The 22,577-nt window shown below is 49.3% G+C and overlaps 1 protein-coding gene across 3 annotated transcripts in view; it reads left to right on the plus strand.

Annotated features, from left to right (window-relative positions):
• The first annotated feature begins 543 nt into the window (after positions 1-543).
• ARHGAP4 (Rho GTPase activating protein 4) overlaps positions 544-22,577 on the plus strand; it is a 66,389-nt gene continuing 44,355 nt past the window's right edge. For 2 of the 3 annotated variants that reach the window (XM_088658626.1, XM_088658625.1), the window contains exon 1: positions 548-1,005. In XM_088658626.1, coding sequence (XP_088514752.1) covers positions 939-1,005 — 67 coding nt within the window. In that variant the 5' untranslated portion in view covers positions 548-938. Of the gene's footprint in view, positions 1,006-22,577 lie in introns of all 3 variants that reach the window. The other variant, XM_035140828.3, reaches the window with a different exon arrangement.

Here is a 22,577-nt window from a genome sequence, read left to right on the forward strand (position 1 = left end):
ATATAAATTTAATAAATGAACAAATAAACATGTGGCACTCAATAGACACAATGGTCTGACTTGGGAGCAGACAGGTTCCTGTGTTGCTGATTCAAAGTCAGCCGTCCTGGAGTTCGTTCACAGATCCAGCTGTTCACGGATCCCCACAGGATCGCTGCATGTAACAAGGTGGCTGCATCTTTCCCTGACACCACGCGCATGCTTACTTTGGGGTCCCGGTGCCTGCTTAAATGAGCCCATGCTAACTGAGCTTGAGCTAGCTCATGTCTGCCTATGCCCGAACATTTGGGGCAACCCACACATTGCTGAGGTGTGTGTGTGGGGGGGCGCTCGTTTAGAGCCCGGCTGGATCACAGGTCAACCATCTCGCCCAATACCTGGCCTGCTCCCAGTAGCCAGCCAGCCAGACGCCGACGCCACTAACGAGTGCAGTTGCCCCAGTTGTCGAAGAGAGCCTTGTGAGCTGAGTTTTAACTCCTCGCTAGTAATTGCCAGGAAACTGGGCGGTGGCGGCGGCTTTTCAGTTACTCCAGCGCAATTGATGCTCAGAAGGCGGCGGCGGAGGGTGTGATCTGGTGGTGCAACCATCGCTCCTGTCTCTCTGGGGCTTGTTGCTGGCATTGCCTGCGTTGCCACAGTGCTGGACAGGGCGACACAAAGCCTTTGGCTCCAGCCCTAGGAGAGGGAGAGCGAGCGAGCGAGCGAGGGCGCGCCTGGCACGGGCGGTTGATTGTGGCTGGCACCGCGAGGAGGGGAACCGGAGCGCAGCGGGTTAACGCCGCCGCTCCAGCCCCAGCTTCTGCCTCTGGGGAAGGGAAGCAGAAGAAGAAGGGAAGGGGGCGGTGCCTCGCCCGGGAGCGCGGCACACCGCGCCGCATCTGCCGTGCGCATCTTTGCGGACAAGCTGGCCCTGCTGCGCCCCGGCCCACACCGCCGGCATGAGCGCGCCGGGGAAAGCGCGCCGCGAGCGGGGAAGCCTGGCCGAATACGAGACGCAGGTGAAAGGTAAGATTAGCGGCGGAGGGGGGGGGAAGCAGGCGGCTCTGGGGGGGGGAAGCAGGCGGCTCGGGGGGGGGGTCCTAGGGAGGCGGCGGTGGCCGAGCGAGTCGCGCAGGGAGGTGCGCGGTTGCAGTGCGGGAGCCGGTGGCGCGGGCGAAGCTGCGCGGGGAGAAGGAGGGCAGCCAGCGACGCCTGCGGGCAGGACAAGGGGCATCCTTGCACGGGGAGGGCTGGGGGGGGGGGCTGTGGACGCAAGGGCAGGCCATAGGTGGGGGAGGGCATTGTGTGCTAGGGGAGGTCGGTGGCGTTTGCGGGTAAGCATTTGCTGGCCGGGGGTGGGCAGCTGTCGGGTGGCCGCTGCGCTAACGCAGCACCGAGGGGCGGGCGTCGGGAGCAGCCACCCGGACATCTGCCTGCAGGGGTGCAAGTGGCGGCGGCGGCAGCACGCTCTCTTGGCTCCCCTGTGCCTCTGCTTGGGGGCGCGGGTGACCAGGGCGCCGTTGCTTCATCCGTCCTCAGCTGCTTGACCGACCTCCAGTCGGTCAGTGGCCGCCCTACCGCCCACACGCCACCCTTTTCGGGGTGCTCCCGCGTCAAATACCAGCCGCGCTGGATTTCACTGCAGCTCCATTTATATGGCTGCGAAAGGAACGCTCTCTGTCTCTCTCTCTCTCTCCTCCTACCCAAACCTAGAGAAATGTGACCCAGATTTTGTAGACGAGAGAATATTGTTGCTGGTGGTGGCGAGGAGTGACTGCAAACTCGGGTTCTTAGCGGGAGAGACGTGGTCGAGGGGTTGTAAGCAAGAGGTGAGGTTCTTAAGGTACAGAAAAAAAGAAAAACGTATACCGTGGCCGCGTGCCGAACTGACAGGAAAAGGACCCAGGCGTCCTCTGACTGCCTCCCTGTAACCTCCCTCGGCTGTAAAACACTAATTTCCACTTCCCCCGTTAAGACACCCTTGCGCAGCAAAGCTGTTGATTGTAACGCAACATCCCTTCTTGGGTTCCGGTCGTTCAACTTCCTCTAGGCTGGGGGAGTTGATCAGCCAGCAACGATTCTGTCTCTGCTTGCCCCAGCGCTCTCTGCTGCTCACCACCTCCTCAGGATCACAGCACCATTCTGGACCTTACTGCTATCTTACAACAAACCTCACTGCCAACTCAAAGCCCTTCTGGGGCTCAAAATGCTACAAGCACAGGCACCAGCAATCCTGGCACCACCGCAGTGGCCCTTGTCCCACTAGCAGGGCTGGTGCAAGGCGTTTTGGGTATTGGAGCCAGAAAGGCCAAGTGGTCCCAGCAATTTCGTTGAGATGTTCTCCTGCATGTGCCCTGCGAAACGACAGTTTGTCTTAATGGATACTTGCACATACCGGTAAACTAACCAGTTCGTTGGACCCCAGCTGCACACCCTATATTCCCAGAGTGGCTTAACAACTAGTCCTTCTTCCCAGGGAGTTCTGGGAACTGCAGCTCCTAACAACTCTCAGCAGCACCCTTAAGAAACTGCAGTTCCCAGGACATTTTGCAGGGGGAGAGGAGCCATGATGGTCAAAGTGGGTTTAATAGGGCTTTAAATGCATGGTGCAGATGTGGCCCTGTCTCCCTTTCTGCCACTGAAAAATATACAAGGCTGAAGGCGGTGGTGGACCTACGTTTCTGGGGCCCTGAAGCTTGAAGTGTCATCAGGGTCCCTTTGCAACCAGCAACAAGGTCTGGGTAACTGCTGTTCTCTTCTTCAACGGGGTTGTTCCAAGACAGACAACCACACTTTTACAATATATGTGCTACTGACTCTCAAACTTTGGGATTGTTACAATACTGTATATACAACAACAAAAATTGATCAATTTTACTCAAATCAGTGTGCCTCAAATTAGATCTACTAGACCCCAAAATTTTAAGCAAGGTGGACTAAAGCCACTTCTGGGGCCCTTCTGGGATTAGGGGCCCTGAAGCTTAAGCTTCATTAGTTTCATAACAGATTCACCCCTGCCTGAAGGAACTGCTTTGTCTTATGGCAGCAGCCTCTCTACCTGCTGCTAGGTCTAATTTCTTCTTTGAGTACCTCACCTCTTTGAGTACCTCTTGTTACCACTACTCCTATTCCCCTAATGCTTTACAAAGCTGGACACCATTCCCACAGTTGGTGCCTGCCCCACTCTGCCATTCTGCATCTTAGGTGAGCATGGATGTTTCAAACTTCATAGTAAGGTGCTTTGAGCAAGAGAGAAGGAGAGGTTAAATATTATTGAAAAACAAATCCCTCTCCCTCCTGCTAACAGAAACTGCCCTGCCATGAAGCAAAATGTGCCACAGCTGCGTAGGGCTGGCCCAAGATGGTTGCTGCCTGAGGCAGAGCAAGAAATGGCTTAGCCCCCACAACCCACAAGTCAAGCTGCATAGGACCCAGGTCCAGTTAAGTTATTTTGGCACCTGAGGCAAAAAAATCCCCCTCCCAGGCAGCAAAAACACAATGCTCAATAAATGAAAGAACCAACAACTGCAAACCTTCCTTTCTGCCAGGCAAATAAATAGTTCTGCTGCTGCCTCAGATATTATGTCAGGTTTTGACTATTTTGATTTGACAAACTCACAGGTTTTTACTAAGATGGTCACTTCAGGGGGCTGTCATCATGGAGAAGATAGCATGCTCCTAGGTCAAGTCCACAGTAAAGGTGTAGGCGGGGGCACCACCTTGGCATATCTCCCTCCACTGTGGGACAGACACCAAGCAGGTTGTGTGTGTGTGTGTGTGTGAGAGAGAGAGAGAGAGAGAGAGAGAGAGAGAGAGAGAGAGAGAGAGAGGAGACTGCTCTTTAGCTTCAGGAAGAGAAAAGGCTGGGCCAGCCTGTTTTTAAATGCTGTGATCTAAATATCAGCTGAGGTGGAAGCTGGCAGGTGAACTTTGGTGGAGTTTATGCCCGACAGACATTATTATTATCATTTCCATACCCTGTCTGTCTGGGTGGGTTGCCCCAAACACTCTGGGTGGCTTCCTTAATAAAACCAAACATTAAAACAAAATGGTTGTTTATTGTGTATTCATTAAGATAAATTATTCCTCATCCTTCTATTGCAATCACAATATTCAAGGTGGCTTACAACTTTATTTTATTCTTTTTAAAAATAAGACTACAAATTTCAAGCAAGGCAATCCGTGAAACCTCGCCCTCTCTTAATAAGCCTCGATTTTATGAATGAGAGAGCAAATATTGTTTACCTGCGCTGATGCTGTGGGATACGGTGGGCTATAAATCGGACTGCAGGCCCTTGAACTTCTGACCTTTGCACTTGTCAGTGCAATCACACACACCCTTTCCCCCTCCCCTCCTCCATCACCACCCGGGCCGACTGGTACAGATGCCTCCAAGAGGGGCTCAAAGCGCCTTCCAATCTTGTCTTTGGTACCAAGCCTCCAGTACCTCCACCTCTACACCATGATCTCATGTCCATACACAGTGGGGGTTGGACCTAGATCCCCCTAATTTATCTCTCTCTCTTTCTCCAGCCAACTCATTCTCCTTTCCCCATTTTCCCAACTGAGCTTTCTCTCTTCCCTCTTGCTCATTGGGTTGAGTTCAGCTTCCAAGTTGTCAGTTCTGATTTTTCAGAGGCTCTTGTGAAGAGGGTTGGGGGAAGGGCTGTGGACCATTTCTGCATCCCCTCGCTGCTTTGCCTTGGCTTCTGTTGATAAAACTGGCAGACGAAGGGGTCTCTTTGTGCCCTTGCTTCCTTGCTAACCCAGTGGACTCCTAGCTGCCTTGGCCCCTGCAGGGCTATGAGCTTGAACCCTTGTGTCCTGAAGAGAGGATTGGGGGGAGGTTCAGCCAAGAAGTGTGCATGCATACCAATGACAAACTTAGTTGGTTTCTAAGGTGCTACTGGAAGGATTTTTTTATTTTGTTCCTCTTCCTTTTGTTCACTTTTGCTATTTTATTCTTGTTTTGCTGCTTCCTCTACTTCATTGTGGCCCCTTTTCTCTGTCTAGGCTATGAAATACACCATGGGAAAATTATAAATGGGAATTAAGTAAAATCAAAATTCTGCACAATGGCAACCCAAATCCTTCATCAACAAAAGCTGAATTATGTATATATAGCAGCTGGGGTGGCTCAGTCGGTAGAGCATGAGACTCTTAATCCCAGGGTCATGGGTTTGAGCCCCACATTGGGCAGAAGATTCCTGCATTGCAGGGGGTTGGATGAGGTGACCCACACGGTCCCTTCCAACTCTACAATTCTATGATTCCATGTCACCCAGATAGATTGTGCAAATTGAGAAATTATGCAGTAATACTCTTGTTCTGCTGAATCCTGCATATATATATTTTATGTAAATCTACCCTTGTTTTGGTAATCATGTGGAAAAGTGAGAATGTTGCATCTCACTTACTTCCTGTGGAGTGGGGTATGTCTTCTAAACTTTAAAAGCTGCTCTGCCAAGTCACCTGGAGCTAATTCTTACTAGCTGCAGGCAACTAGTAACATGGTTATTTACAAGCCTGCTGCCTCTAAGTAAATCAGTCTATTTCTTAGACCAGCCTTCCCCCACCCCCCTCCAGATATTTTGGACTACAACTCCCAGTCCCATCAGCCTCAGCCAGCAAAGCCAACAATCTGGGCTGATGGGATTTGTGGTCAAAAACATGTAGAGGGCACCAGGATGGGGAAGCTGCCTTAGACACAATGACCATGGCCTGTACTGCACCCAGCTTGGATAAATTTCCCACACTCTTGCTTGGTTTGGTGCACGTCGTTGTCTTCGTCCGAAGAGGAAGTCTCGTGGCTGCTGGCTTCCTCGTGGTGCACCTGAATTGGCTTTTTCGCAGAGTGTGGGCTGCTGGCCTTGCGGATCTCCTGAGTGGAGAGTTCAGCCGCTTCCACGGCCGCGGCCTCCTCGATGGCCTTCTGCAGTGTGAGGTCTAGCTTGGCGAGGAGACGTCATTGTAGACGATTGTCCTGGACTCCGCAGACGATTCAATCCATCAAGGCATCTTCTAAGTCTTGGAACTCACAGTGCCTTCCGAAGTGCGGCGATGTAGTTGTTGAACGACTCACCCTCTGCCTGGTCTCAGTGGTAGAATGCATGATGGGCAGCAATTTGGGATGGCTTGGGCGTGTAGTGGTTACGGAGCTTCTCCTTGAGCGTGTCCCACGGCGTTGCCTCCACGGCTAGAGGCGCAACCAAGGCCTGGGCTGTCTCGAATACCTTGGAGCCGCAAAGACAGAGGAAAATACCCTGCTTACGTTCTGCGGACACCGCTCTCAGCTCATTTGCCTGACGGTAACAAGCGAACTGAGCAAGGTATGCGCCCCACGTTTCAGAGGCTAGTGCAAACGGCGGTAGAGTCATGAATGAAACCATGGTTCTGATGCCGACGTGGATGGCAATGGATGGCGCACAGTGCTCTAGCCAGAACGATCAGCTCTGAATGGGATCTGTTCTGTGATTCTGCTCAGTGATCAGCTCAGTGATTTCAGCTCATTGCATGTCCGATTCTGGCTGTGCTCTGCTGTCCTTCTATCCCATCTTCATTGCCAGTAGTAAGTCGTGGATATACACAGCAGACGACACAGTGATTTCTCTAAGCAGCTCTTTATTTGTAAGCTGAAACAGAACTGAACTCAACTGCTGAGCCGGCCTGCTTTTATAGAGGCTGGCTCCAAAAACATAACTCAAAGGTCCCGCCTAAACTTCCCACCTAAAACAACTGACGAGGACCTGAGGGAAAACTCCAATACATATCAGCTGTAGCACCTGCAAACCCTTTGTGTGAGATGCCTGGTGTCTAACACTTGATGAATCAAACCAGTCATAGCTGTACTGTTTGTCTCAGACGAGCATCACTTCTTAGGCCCTGCAGTCTTTCAATACTAACTTTCTGCAAGGATGGTGGTTCTTGAGTCTGTTTGCAGCCAGTGATCAATGCCAAAGTACCGGCACTTGCCTGTATAAATTGAACCATTTCTGTTCCCAAGGAATACAAATGGCCATGGAGAAATGATCAGATTCCCTTTTGCATACATTTTAATGCCATGATTTATATGCATGTGTGGCTTTCCTGTTTGTGTTTTAATGTCTGGATACTTGGGAGTTGCTCTCAGCTGAGCCAGCACAGCAGCGTTATGCATGTTCATATACCTTGGTGGACATATGTATATGCTCAAAGCTATGATTTTTCCTTGGCTTTGCATTCCTGGATACACCAGTGCTGCTACAGCTGTTTTACATGTGTTTATCATGCATTTTTGTCTATCTGTGTGAGGCATCATTTGCTTTCGTTAGGTTGGTGTTTATGTTTCCTCCTTTGTATGTGTCAAGTCTGAGTGTGTGGATCAGCATTTAATGTCCTTCCTGGTATTCTAGAATGCAGTGACTGTCTGACCTGTTGCTAGATGGTTATTTTAAAAAAAATACTTGTTATGTAGAAAATGCAAATACAATGGTTCCCTATCTACTTTTGTAGGTACTGTATACTTTAATTTCTCTTTTAAAACTTCCACCCCCCAAATTAGCTTTCCATATGATGCTTTTCATATGATCCATATGATGGGAGGTGGGTGGCACTGTGGGTTAAACCACAGAGCCTAGGGCTTGCTGATCAGAAGGTTGGCGGTTCAAATACCCACAATGGGGTGAGCTCCCGTTGCTCGGTCCCTGCTCCTGCCAACCTAGCAGTTTGAAAGCATAAAGTGCAAGTAGATAAATAGGTACCACTCTGGCGGGAAGGTTTGCCAGAAGCAGCTTAGTCATGCTGGCTACATGACCTGGAAGCTGTACGCTGGCTCCCTCGGCCAATAAAGCGAGATGAGCGCCGCAACCCCAGAGTCATCCGTGACTGGACCTAATGGAAAGGCGTCCCTTTACCTTTATGATGCTTTTACGAAGGTGGTTCTTCCATGAGGTTAGTGAGTATTTTTGTGAGACAATTTGCCTGAAACAAAGCAGCAAATCACACACACACAGATATATGTCATGATGCATAATTGATATAGTTTGGTAGGTAGAAGCATACTTTTAAGACCAATGAAAAGTAAGCATAAGGTGTTCCCAAACTGTCCATACGCTCAGATAAACAATCGGAGCCTTGGAAAGGATCAGGCACAATGAAATCGTGTATGAGAGGGTTACAACATCATCTATAAAACCGAGGAGTGTGTACACAGAAGTCAGAAAGCTTGAATAAGCATACAGGTTTTAAAGAGCTGTTTAAATGCTATTACAGTACTGTCTCTGCTTCTTGAATTACCTGAAGGAGGGCATTCCAGAGGGTGGTAGCTACCACTTTTATACTAACAATATTTTTTGTAAAACTTGAGTGGGTTTTTCTGTCAGTTTAATGAAATTTGGGTAAGCCAGCCCTGCTGTGTTTAGGGGGCCCTTCTGCTCAGTGGGGCCCTGGATGTCTGTCCTCAATCCTGTCCTGATGGCATCAAAGTGCCCCCCCCCACAATCTGCTATTAGTTAAAGTATTATGAACTACATAATGCCCAACTGTCCCATTTAATGCAGAACATCCCAGATTGACAAAAGCCCCCCCCCCCGCCTCTTATCCCAATCTCAGATGTCCCATTTTGGCCAGAGCACAGGGCCAAAAGATGGGCTTTTTTTGTCCCACCTTGTGGCATGAGCCAGTTGGCCCACACCAGAGTGGAGGAAAAAAAGGGAAGCAATACCTACCTTGGCCCTGGGCTTTTCCTCCTCCTTCCATCACGGCACTTCCGGAAGCTGATTTCTGGAAGTATGTCTGTGACACTGGACAATGGAGGAGGGTGGGTGGGCGGTGGCAGCAAGCAAGGGAGGCAACAAGTGGGTGAATGATGGGGGTATCAAGAGGGTGGCGAGGTGCCCCGATTTGTCCTCAATGGCAAACTATAGTCATGACAAATGTCATGCTTAGTTTGACCCTTAGTTTAACACAGTGGTGTCTAATTCCTTGCCTGCCAAGGAATCTCATTGTGTTGAAAAGATTTCAGACAAGTTCAATGGTGCATTTTCAGATCACGAAGGGAGCCACTGAAGTTTTGTGGCCTCACATGGGCACAGATTGCTCAGTGCTCTTCTTCCCTGTGTCCATGTGCTGCAGAGAAATTACGAGTGCTAATAGCATGGAAGGTTGTCCATCATTACTGGTCCATCATTGCTGCGCCTTCCCCTGCTCTCCTGGGATTAATATGAACCAGGGATCAACCCCTGAACATGTATGAAATAATAGTAAAGTACAGTGGTACCTCGGTTTATGAACACAATTGGTTCCGGAAGTCTGTTCATAAACTGAAGCGTTCATAAACTGAAGCGAACTTTCCCATTGAAAGTAATGGAAAGTGAATTAATCCGTTCCAGACGGTCCGAGGAGTAAGCGTTCATAAACTGAAGCAAACTTTCCCATTGAAAGTAATGGAAAGTGGATTAATCCGTTCCAGACGGGTCCGTGGAGTACTTAAACTGAAGCGTTCATAAACTGAAGCATGGGTGTAATTGGTTCCGGAAGTCTGTTCATAAACTGAAGCGTTCATAAACTGAAGCAAACTTTCCCATTGAAAGTAATGGAAAATGAATTAATCCGTTCCAGATGGGTCCGCAGCGTTCATAAACCGAAAATTCATAAACCGAGGTGTTCATAAACCGAGGTTCCACTGTATGTATAAGTATGTTCAGAATGTATTTTCCTGGTCACTAAGTAACATAAAATCCCTGCATACGAACTTGGAATTAGGAGAATAGGACTTTTAATTGGTGACATCAACCTGGTAATTAATTGTTGCCTTTTTTCTATTCTCTCCCCTCCCCCACAAAAAAGTTTGCCTTCTCTTTAATCCTTCTGCTGGCAGAAGTTTTAAAACTAGTAGTAACATTTCGTTTTTTATATGCTATCTCTAAAAATGTAGGTGCAGTCAAGAGAGCTAACATTTTTTTTAAAATTTATTTATTTATTGCACATAGATAAAACAAAGAATAATACATACACATACATTCATGCCATTCATCATACAAGACATAAACAAAAAGTCGATTACCTATACTAACATGCCTTACCTACACACATTACACTCCTACCTATAATGCTATATTGCTAGTATTTATTATATTCAAGTTTCTTATCAAAATTTAAAAGTCCAGTAGGACATTTATAAGGAAAGTTCGATAGGAAGAGAAAAGAGCAATAGACAGGATAGACGGGAGCTAAGGCCTAACCTGAAATGTTCTTTTCAGTTTTAAAAGAGGAAGTTTAGAAGGTATCACAAGAAAAGAAAATACAAAAAGGAACTAAAGAACAAGAAAAGAAAAAAGGAGAAAAAGAAAAAGAAAAGAGAGGCAGAGAAAGAAAGAAAAAAAGAAAAGGAAAAGATAAAGTCGTAAGAAAAAGAAAAAAAAAGAGCAAAGAGGAAAAAGAAAAAGAAAAAGAAAAAAAGAAAGGCGATTCGGACTGATTCAACAGTCATCTTTCAACTTAATACATTTCATCCTCTGACACTTCCACCGCGCTATACACAGGGATTTACCCTTTGGTATTTCTTATACTGTCCTCTAATTACCGCTCATAGTCTCATTGACCTTCGTACTTGATCCCGATCCCATAACCTAAATCATTATCTTTTTTTTTTTAATTTTAAAAATAGACTTTATTACAGAATTTTAAAAAGGTACACACACACTAGAAAATATACACACACTAGAAAGTTTGAAATAACTTAATAACATAAGATAGCTTAGCAATTTAAGTAGCATCGCATAACAAAGGTGACATAAATAACGTAATTGCATATTTAAGCCACCCAACATAAATCATTATCATCTTATCACAAGTACTGTAAGAAAAAAAAGTAAACACTCTAAATTTCTTATAAACAATCCTGTATAGTTATTCTAAACACAACCATGTTCTGTTCCCCACTCCCATTTTCCTTAGATAATCATTGAGGCACTCCCACTGTTTTCTGATCTTGTCTCTAGGCTTATTGCGTATCAAATCTGTTAGTTTTGCTAGTTCTAGGTATTCGCAAAGTTTGTCGACCCATTCACTTCTTGTTGGTGTTCTTGGTTCCTTCCGGGTTTTTGCAATAAGCTTCCTTGCCGCTGTTGTTGCATATAGATATATGTCTACCTTATCTCGGGGTATGTCACTGTTTAGGATACCTAATAGATATGCTTCCGCTTTTTTGCCATACGAGTTTTAAATTAATTTTTGGGTTTCCAAAACATTGTTTTGAAGACGCAAATTGTTAGAGGTTTGCCAGGCATTGAACGTGTTTGCAGCTGACTTTCTTTGCACATCACTGTTGGGTATAGTAGCGGAAAGGTTTTGGTGTATGTTTAGCTTAAATTTGCCAGCATACATGGAGGTGTTAGAGAACTTTCCTATCTGGTCTGTTTCATTATTTAACTTTCCAACCAAGCTGGCACTTTGGGTAGAGTTAGGGAACTGAGGGTATGAATATGTGCCTCTGTTTGGAGAGTTGAGTGCCTATGTGAGCGTGGGCGAGAGAGGGAGAATACTGTATGAGTGTGAAAGCATCCACACATGTCCTCAAGCCAAATAAAACTGGCAGGGTTCCTCACCTGCAGATCTAGTGATATCTGCTTCCTCATGGGAGGTGTGAGCTCTCTTGCCTGGACCTTTCCCCAACCTTGGCTTTTGTACATGTTCATATGAACAAGGAGGTGAACTTCTGATCTGTTCCAGGCCTAAGTCATTAGGAGTCGCTCATACCAGATATTATGCAGATGAGAAGCAAATCTGGTTTGCTTTGCCACTGCGTTACACTTGGCAGGGAGGTGGAGCAAACCATGGTGTTTCTATCTTAATCTGAGATGTGATTTTCTAAAAATATGTTAGGTTCACCGATACATGTTTCATAGCATGGGCGTACCCAGGATCAAAACTAGGGGGGGGCAAGGGGAGGGGCCAAGGCACGGAAGGGGAGGGGCCACAAAGTGGGCTGGAACGGCGAACTCGCGCTCCGCCGGGCTGTGCCCCTCCCTAGCAGCAGGGCTGGTAGGCGGAGGCGGAGCCCAGCCCAGCAGAGCGCGAGTTCAGCGTTCCCGCCCGCCGCGCCGCGCTCTCTGGTTCCCCGCCGCGCTTGGCCTTGCCAGAGGGCGCGCCAGGGAGCTGGAGGGAGGGTGCGGCGCGGTGCGGCGGGAATGGCGAACTCGCGCTCCGCCGGGCTGTGCTCCGCCTCTGCCCACCAGCCCTGCTTCTAGAGTAGGGCAGCTGCCCTAACTTGCCGCATGGTGGGTACGCCCTTGTTTCATAGTTTCATAGCAACCTAAACGAAACTTGGTGCTAAAATTATAATCATAGTAATAATATATAGGGTTGCTGTCACAGGATGCGCATTGCGACTACTCTAGAGTAATGACACTGCACATTCTGGCCTTTTCATGCTTTTATTAAGTGCAGTCTATTTACAGTGATTGAGCTATACAGGATACATCCATTTAGTCTGAACCAGAACCCTGGAATGGCGCGCTCCGCGTCTTCTTCCAGCATAAGAGTCTGGGCACGCCGAATCGCCTTCCGCGTAATTCCGGAGCCGGAGGGAAAAAGGGCCTCCTTTCCCTGTTTTCCTTCTCCCCCTTTCCCGCCCTCTCTCTTCCTCTCCCACGTGGAGCAAGGGCTCTCCTATGCTGCCAGAGCCCTGTCTCCTCTCTTCTCTTTCCTCACTTGACTCTTCCCCCTCCCCGCTGGCACTACTGCTGGTGGAGGAGTTGCTCCTCAGGATAGGAGGGGGCTCTCTGTACTCTTTGCCCCTTGTTGTTGTTGTTTAGTCGTTTAGTCGTGTCCGACTCTTCGTGACCCCATGGACCATAGCACGCCAGGCACTCCTGTCTTGCACTGCCTCCCGCAGTTTGGTCAAACTCATGTTCGTAGCTTCGAGAACACTGTCCAACCATCTCGTCCTCTGTCGTCCCCTTCTCCTAGTGCCCTCAATCTTTCCCAACATCAGGGTCTTTTCCAAGGATTCTTCTCTTCTCATGAGGTGGCCAAAGTATTGGAGCCTCAGCTTCACGATCTGTCCTTCCAGGGAGCACTCAGGGCTGATTTCCTTAAGAATGGATAGGTTTGATCTTCTTGCAGTCCATGGGACTCTCAAGAGTCTCCTCCAGCACCATAATTCAAAAGCATCAATTCTTCGGCGATCAGCCTTCTTTATGGTCCAGCTCTCACTTCCATACATCACTACTGGGAAAACCATAGCTTTAACTATACGGACCTTTGTCGGCAAGGTGATGTCTCTCCTTTTTAAGATGCTGTCTAGGTTTGTCATTGCTTTTCTCCCAAGAAGCAGGCGTCTTTTAATTTCGTGACTGCTGTCACCATCTGCAGTGATCAAGGAGCCCAAGAAAGTAAAATCTCTCACTGCCTCCATTTCTTCCCCTTCTATTTGCCAGGAGGTGATGGGACCAGTGGCCATGATCTTGGTTTTTTTGATGTTGAGCTTCAGACCATATTTTGCGCTCTCCTCTTTCACCCTCATTAAAAGGTTCTTTAATTCCTCCCCTTTAATTCTTTAATTCTCCCTTTAATTCCCCCTTTGCCCCTTACAGTTGCCATATTTTGAAGAGCGAAAAAGAGGCCACATTTGCCAGCTTCTACTTAATCCATAATTCAGTTAAGCATATATACCTTAGAACTGCTAATAATCAGATTCTAAACACATTGGTCACAATTCAGCATCTCAAAATCAGAACAGGGCTCCAGAATGAGCTATTACATATTATTATTATTATCATTATCATTATTATTTATATCCTGCCTTTATCCTAATCCAGGACTCCAAGCAGCTTACACAGATAAAACAGCACAAGCTAAAAGAATACCATAATTAAAGTGTTAGTCTTCAAGATGCTGTAAAATCATAATCACCCACATGTCATTAATATAACTGTTACAAACTGTGAATAATTGTTTTATTAATCCCATGTGGGTAATTTTGATTTTTGAGAGTGAAATAAATATGAAAAATCATATTTAAATTTATGATTTTTTTTAAATTGTAATTGTAAGGTGCTGTTAAGCAAGTTCCAGGACTTCAGAGATTGACCAGAAATGAAAGCCAGGCAGCGATATTCTTTTAACAAGAAAGTTTATATAGATTCAAGTTGTTTTGTACAAAGCAAGTTGGATGCATTTAGAAATGGAAAAAATGCATGCTGTGACCAAAAATTGATCCATCTTTTATACTCTTAGCACAAGCAAGGCCCAACCCCTCTTCCAACCCAGTAACCTCCCCCCAACCAATGGCTAGCAAGTTCTTATACTTCCTGATGCATATTCATTAAAGCTCAACCAATGAAAATTGGTGGTTGCCTTGTTTGGTTCCAAGCTGCCCTATCCACTAGATGGTGCTGCAGGCTTATTATTGAGAGAAACTTCCTGACACTTAACTAATTCCGATAACCACGGCCCCCTTCTTAGAAATGTACGCAAGAGAGTTAGTGGTCTTGACAGCTCATAACAGTGTGTCGCACCTGGAGTCCTGTGGTGGGCACATCCTGGAGAAGCGAGAACTAACTAGTTTTGTGGGGAGCTGAACATCCTGCTCTTTGCTTGCTTATCGTGGTTCATCTAAGTTTTGAGGCAAATGTCAGGGGATCATTTCTCATAAATAGCTTAAAGCTTGCAAAATACCCTAACCGCAGTAGCTTGCTGCCGTTTGCAAAATTCTATTTTTGATACTGCTGTTGCAAGCCGGAGAAAGAGAAATAGATTTTAGCTTTTAGCTTGCTTTTATAAAATGGCTTTTCTGGCTATATAAAATGGCTCTTGCCTGGTCTTTACAGTGTTCCAAGATAGGTCACTGGCTTTCACTCCTTCATTCCCCCCTTTTCATCACGAAATGCTAACCATTTATGGTTCTGCATCTTCGCTTGATGAACCTCTAGGTACCAGATCATAGAGAGCCAGGACACGAGTACGTGTAGCTGCATTAACTGAGCGGCTTACCATTCGGCGTACAATCTGAATAAGGCAAGGCACAATGCATGATAAGGCTAAGACAATAATAAAGAAAACCAATACAACGAGCAGAATCTCTTTTAACCATGACCACCCTGGGAGCCAGGAAGTAAGCCAACTCCATACACTGGGGAGCCCTTCACCATCTAGGCTAACTTTGTGGTACAGATCAGCCTGTTTTTTTATGTTTTGAACATCACCCTGCACCCGGGTGCTCTGGTTGTACACATTTGCTAACTTCCTAATCCTTCCAATATCGGTGACCACCCGCTGGTCCTGATTGATGTACACACAACAGGAAGAGTTAAGGAGGGCACATACCCCTCCCTGGCTGGCCAGTAGGTAGTCTAAAGCCATCCTGTTCTGCAGAGAGGTTGTGGCCATCTGTCTGACCTCTAGCTGAAGGGCCAGTAAGGCATCAGCCGTAGAGTTGGCCATCAAGGCCATCTGTTCTACCTCCCCCTGAAGGGTGGTTAAAGCATCAGCAGTGGAATTGGCGAAGAGTTCCAGCGATGCTGAGACATTGACCAGTGCTCGTTCTAGTTCAGCAACCCCAAGCCAGGGTAGGAAGGCTCTAACGCCTGAGTGGAATTTGGTTTTCCTGACCACCAGGGGGTTACCTGTATAGGGGTTCCTTGCTCTACGAAAGCGAGTGCGTTCTCTTCCTGGGAGGGTGTCGTGGATTGTGAGCCCCGGGGCCAGGGTACCCAAGGTGCAGGTTCCATACCAATTAGCAGGCAATGTCTTGTAAGCAGTGTGGTCACACAGCCAAAACCAGCCCTCTCTCTTCCCCGGAACCGACCAGGCAAACGTCCATGGGTTTGTTACCCATGGGTTAGTCGACCCTGTCACTGGGTCTATGGGGGGGGGTCTGGTGTAGTTGTGTAGACTGGTGCACCCCGAGTAGTTGCCCACAAATTTCCCTTCCGGGAGAGGATCTTGGGCATATGCATAGGTCCGTCTGGTCCATTCCGAGACGTACGAGAGGGGTGGAATCTCCCTATGGATGCAGGGGCCTCCCTCTTCGACCCTGTCAATACGCCAGATGTGGTGTTGGGGGACCACGTATCTGGTGTATCTGGTGCCCAGACGTTGGCGAGTGGCCATCAAATCATGAAACTGACTCTTGTTCATAAAAAGGGGAACTCCTATTAGTGGAATTCCCTGTCCTAGGTGCATAGGCACATGCACACATACCCAGCATTCTGACCGGTTCAGGGCTTTTGCTACAGCAGAGGTCAGATTCAGGAAGGTGTTCTCCCTCCACCCTGTGGCAGTCTGGGAGGTGAGAACAATCAGGAGGCAGGGTATGATCGGATTCCTCATCCTGATCAGAGGGATGTCTGATGCCCCAGAACAAATGGCTGTACCAGCAACACAGAAATAGCACAAACGAGGTAATACCACAACCCAGAGAGATGGGGGTCCACCAGGGCAAGGGCATGTGGGACTCTAACCTCCGGTCCTACTGGGGCGTGAACAGCGTCGACAAACGAATTGTTCCCACTTAATAAAGGGAAAAGTGACCATCCGTGGACACCACTGTTCGGCTCCCTCACTAAGTTGGGACTGATACACCGCAAAGCCTCGGTAGCTGTAGAGGTGGCAGTAAATTCTATACAGTTCAAATGCTGGACCTACTCTCCGGATGAGGATGAAGGGGCTATGAGCCCATCCCTGAGCCTCAGTGGCTCTGTAAACCAGCCACAAAGGAAGGCAGGGGTGTTGGAATAGGACGTAGCTATGGTGGCCACACCTTAAGCTTCCTGCGCAGAGGAAGACGCCCCTTCGGATCACTGGTCGGACAAACCACTTATAGCACTGCAGCTCCGACCAGTCCTCTTGGTAGGGGTCTGAGGGTGAAGGGCGCCTCTGCATAGGAGGAGGTCCCTGCCTCTAATTGCCTAGATACCACCGCCGGAGTCCAGCCTGGGCCTGAAGGTATGCAAGGTCCAGGATCTCCGCTATTTCGGGGCCGTCGGCATACCAGGGTCTGTACCAGGGTCTGGATTCTTCCGGAGCTAGGAGCCCTGTCTGTCTTCCTGCCGGACCCACTGGGTGGCGGTCACCTATGTGGCCCCTGACTAGGGCGTATGGGGGTTGAAACCCTGGGGTGGCCACTCTTATGCAGCCACAAGAATACCCTGCCACATCCAAGGGTATTAGGTGTGGAGTCACCAGGCCTACAAGCGCAGGTGTTGTTTTGGAATTCTGGGAGGTGCGAGCCACTACAACAGTCACAGGTGGAGCTGCCGGATTTACTGGCACCTGTTCAGCAATTTCAATGTGCACCTGATTCAAGCTCCCTCCCATGCAGCACCTGGACCAAGATTAGGGCCTGGTCTATTAAGTGGGGTTGGTACACAGCTCTACCCCCCGATGGACAGTTGGTTACCCCCCCACAACAGCAAGAGCGGTCCAGAACTCGATAGATTTCGACCGTCTCTGCAACTTCCCGCAGGAGCAACACCCACGCACGCTGGGCAGTGTTGTGGTAGAGGAGCCACAGTGGGGACGTGGGGTGTTTTACTACCTTAGCTGCGTTAGATCCCTGTTCCCAATAGCCAATGAGCACGCCGTCCCTCACCACCGGCAAGACAAACCAGTCGTAGCAGAGGTCAGCAGGCCAGTGAGGTTGGTATGGCCCGGTGGGGGCAGACCAATAGGACATAGAACAAATCAATACAGAATAGAGGAAAAGTAGAAAGAGGAAAAGTCCTTGTGCTGATCAGCCGCAGGATCTCGGTGCCCGTGGCCCAACGCTCTCCCGGTAGCGTCAGACACAGGGGTTCTTGGAGAGAGTCAGTTTCAGAGGGTCAGCCGGGTTGCCTTTGCAAGTCCAAACACCCTCTGACTTCTTCAGACGCGTGTGATGCACCCAGGGAATCACCTCGGCCACTTTCACCGCAGTTGGAGTGGAGAGAAGGACGGTATATGGGCCTCGCCACTTGGGGATGAGGGGATCGTGCTTCCACTCCTTCACCCAAACGCTGTCGCCCGGCTGGAACTGGTGGACCGGCTCAGCGAGACTGCACGGTGTACGCTCGAGGGAGTACCTGGAAAGAGAAGCAAAAACACGGGACAGGGATTGCACTTGTTCCTGGGTGATGTGATCTCCCACCCGGCCCAAACTTGCGGGGATGTCACGGACGAAAGGGGGTGGTCGGCCATACAAGAGTTCAAAGGGTGAGAGCTTTAGTCTCTTGGTTGGAGCACACCGGATGCGGAACAAGGCAATAGGTAAGACATCTGGCCAGGCTAGGCCTGTCTCCTGGGTCAGCTTAGCCAAATGGTTCTTCAGGGTGCGATTCATTCTCTCAGTTTTTCCCGAACTTTGAGGTCTGTAGGCTGTGTGTAGCTTCCAGTCTATCTGCAGCGCCTTGCACACTTCTTGCACCACCTTATCAATGAAGGCTGGGCCGTTGTCACTGCCAATACTCCGGGGGAGGCCAAATCTGGGAATGAGTTCATGTAGCAGTTTCTTGGTCACCTCCCGGGCTTTCTCAGTCCTGGTGGGATAAGCTTCTGCCCAGCCAGTCAGCGTGCAGACGAACACAAGCAAGTATTTGATTCCCCTTGCCTGGGGTAATTCAGTAAAGTCCACAATCAAGCTTTCCATAGGTGTGTAGCCCACGTGTTGCACGCCTGGTGGAGGTAGAAGGCCTTGCCTGGGGTTGTTTTTGGCACACAGGATGCACCTCTGGGAGATAGCAGCAGTCAGTTGGGATAAATTGGGGATGTAGAGTATTCTCCCAAGGTGTTCCCTAGCTGCCGGACCTCCGAAATGGGTGGACTCATGATGATTTTTCACAATGATGCTGGCAAGTTGGTGGGGCACAAAAACACGGTTGTCTGGTAGAAGGAACCATCCCTTCTGGACTCTGGCTCCTTCCTGGCGTGCCCACTGCTCTTCATCTGGGGTGTAATGTGGTTCCACATCGTCTGGAGTGAGGTCTGGTATGAGGGCTGCGGTGACCGCTGGTAGAGGTTTCAGAGCTGCTGCACGGGCGGCGGCGTCTGCCTTTCGGTTGCCTCTGGTGACCATGTCCCGTCCTCTCCCATGGCCTTTGCAATGCATCACAGCAATCTCCTCGGGGCCCCATACGGCTTCCAGTAGCGTCTCAACTTCAGGCCCATATTTCAGGGGTTGCCCGTGGGCCCCAATCAGGCCTCGTTCTTTCCACAGGGCTCCATGCGCATGCAGGGTCAAGAAGGCGTATTTGGAATCTGTGTAGATGTTAGCCTTGCATCCAGCTGCCAATTGCAGGGCCCTGGTCAGTCCAATCAGCTCGGCTTTCTGGGCAGAGGTACCAGGGGACAATGGTTCAGCTTCCACTACTTCCTCATTAGTTACCACCGCATATCCTGCCTTTCGGATGCCGTCTAGGATGAAGCTGCTGCCATCCGTGTAATACACTACATCGGGATTCTTCATTGGCTCATCCTTCAAATCTGGTCTGCTGGAGTAAACCTCATCCATCACTTGGAGGCAATCATGGTGCTCCGTGTCCTCGGTGTCAGGCAATGGCAGTAGAGTGGCCGGGTTAAGGGTGTTGACAACCCTTAAATGTATCCTGGGATTTTCACACAAAAGTCCTTGGTACTTGGCCATGCGAGGGTTGGTCAGCCAATAGTTCCCTTTATATTCCATGAGGGTGAGAACTGCATGGGGAACATTCACATACATCTCCTGGCCGAAGGTGAACTTATCGGCTTCTGCCACCAGGGTTGCTGTTGCAGCAACAGCTCGCAGACAGGGTGGCCAGCCTTTGGCCGTGGGATCCAGTTGTTTGGAGAGGTAGGCGACAGGGCGATTCCAACTTCCTAACTTCTGTGTTAATACTCCGGCAGTGACGCCGCTTTGTTCATGCACATAAAGTTGGAATGCTTTCCCGGGATTGGGCAGACCCAGGGCTGGGGCCGCCATCAGACATTGCTTAAGAGTTTCAAAAGCTGCTTGCTGGGCTGGTCCCCACTCGAAAGGGTCCCTTTCCCCGCCTCTGGTACTCTCGTTCAGGGGTTTTGCTAAGACACTGAAGCCTGGGATCCAGATTCTGCAAAAACCTGCCGCTCCGAGGAATCCCCGCAGCTGTTTTCTGGTGGTAGGTTCCTTCATGCAGCAAATAGCTTCCTTTCTTTCAGGTCGCAGTGACCTCTGCTGGTGTGACACATTAAAACCTAAATATTTGACTTCTTTTTGACACAATTGAGCCTTTTTCCGGGACACTTTGTAGCCAGCTTCCCACAGCAAGTGGAGAAGTTCCTCGGTACCCTCTGCGCAGGTCTCGTAGTCTACTGCCGCCAGGATTATATCATCAACGTACTGCAAGACAACCTTTTGGCCAGGTACTGAGGGGTACTTTGCTAAGTCCTGTGCCAATGCCGTTCCAAAAAGAGTGGGCGAGTTCTTAAAGCCTTGCGGAAGTCTCGTCCACGTAAGCTGTCCCTTCGTACCGGTCAGTGGGTCCTCCCACTGGAAGGCAAAGAGTGGCTGGCTTTGGGGAGCCAACCGACAACAGAAGAAGGCGTCCTTGAGGTCCAGCACGGTGAAGAAGGTAGCTTCAGGCGGGATGAGGCTTAGTAAAGTATATGGGTTGGGCACGTTGGGGTGGAGGGTCTCTGTGGCTTGGTTGACGACCCTCAAATCCTGTGCCGGACGATAGTCATTGGTCTGGGGCTTTTTGACCGGAAGTAAAGGGGTATTCCATTCAGATTGGCAAGGTTTGAGTAGCCCATAGTGGAGCAGGCGGTCTAGATGCTTCTGTATACCTTCCACTGCTTGGCGTGGTAGGGGATATTGTTTAACAGAGACGGGGGTTGCAAAAGGCTTCAATTTGACTATGATAGGTGGTATATTGATGGCTAATCCTGGGGGATTGTCCTCAGCCCAGACACCCGGTGGCGCTTGAAGATTTTTAGGGATCTGGTCATTGGGGACGGCTTGCTGGGTTTCGGTGGTTAAGGCTGCCAGAAGTTCCCATGAGTGCTCTCTGGGCACCGTGACCGACATTATGCCGCTTGCCTGTGGGGGCAACTTCAATTCTGGTCCTTTGGGGGTGAAGGTAATTTGAGCCTGTAGTTTGGAGAGGACATCTCTACCCAATAAGGGTACGGGACACTCAGGTATGTACAAGAACTGGTGGGTCAGGTGTCGCCCCCCGATCTGACAGTCCAAGGGTTGTAGAAAAGGTTTTCTTGAGTGGTTGCCAGTTGCTCCCACTATGCTCACTGTTCTGTGGCTTTCCCGTTGGAGGGGAGTGGTGACCACTGAATATTGAGCTCCGGTGTCTATCATAAAGTCCATGAGTCGGTTCCCTAATTTAATCTGGACCATGGGTTCCGATTGGGAACCTAAAAAGGCTTGCTGAGTGCCTACAAAGGAGGAACCCGGTCCGTCCTAGTCTTGGTATTCTCCCATGGCTGCCAGGCCCACAAGGTCTGTCCTGTCCGGTCCTCTGGCGTATCTTCCTTCCACTATTCTGCCACGGCGGTCTCGTCCTCTGTCTTCTCCCCTTCTTCCTGGCTGATTCTGGGGACATTCGGCCTTCCAGTGCCCTTCCCGCTTGCACACCGCACACTGGTTTCTTCCTAAGGCTTGACCTCTTCCGCCCCCTCGGCCACGGGTTTCTGAGTTGTTGCGGCGCACCTCCCGGGTCACTGGGGTGTGAGCCATTGCCGCGGCTATCACCGCTGCCTTTTCCTTCATCCACTGCTTTTTCTCTCTCTTCTCCACATCTCCCCTCTGTTCAAACACCTTTTGGGCAATGGCCATGATTTGGGATCTAGACATGCCTTGGAACCCGGCCTGTTTCTGGATCTTTGTTCTGATGTCCTTTGCACACTGTCCTATGAAGGAGGCGTTCACCATTAACTCATGTGCAGCGTCTTCAGGGTCGAAAGGGGTCCAAATTCTATAGGCTTCCATCAGGCGCTCAAGAAAATCACCGGGACTTTCATCTGGTTTCTGTGTTACAGTCGAGACTTTAGACAAGTCTGTTGGTTTTCTAGCTGCCCTACGAACGCCATGCAGGAGAGTTTCTCGGTAGGTTGTCAGGGCAGTGCGCTGGTCTGGGACATTTGGGTCCCAATGTGGGTCGGTCAGGGGATAGCGGCCAGGCCAGTCCCGTTCGGCCACCTGTTGATCTTTTAGATGTTCACATGCCTGTGAATTAATTCGTCTCCTCTCCTCTGAAGTAAAAAGGGTGCTCAGCAGCTGCTGACAGTCTGGCCAGGTAGGTTCATGGGCTGCAAATATGGAGGACAGCAAGTCCACCATTGCCTGGGGTTTCTCAGCAAATGCAGGGGTGTGGGTCTTCCAATTCATCAAATCGGTGGTGGTGAAGGGGACGTACTGGAGGGTGAATGTCCTACGTGGAGGGTCAACTTGTGCACCGCCTTGTCCTCCCTGAACTGCAGGGGGTGCCGGTGGTGGATTGTCCCAGACTACGCGAAGGGGTGTCAGGACTGCTGCTCCTGCCTCTGCGGTGGACCTGGACCGCTTTATGTAGTCCCCCAATGCCTTATTTCGCCCGTTGCGATAAGCCTCTTCAGCCTTCCGATACATGGTGGTGGAGGACCGGCACCTACTCATTTTCTCCCTCAATTCTTTAAGA

The sequence above is a fragment of the Zootoca vivipara genome, chromosome 15 (assembly GCF_965207765.1).
Source record: "Zootoca vivipara chromosome 15, rZooViv2.hap1.1, whole genome shotgun sequence".
Taxonomy (NCBI): domain Eukaryota; kingdom Metazoa; phylum Chordata; class Lepidosauria; order Squamata; family Lacertidae; genus Zootoca; species Zootoca vivipara.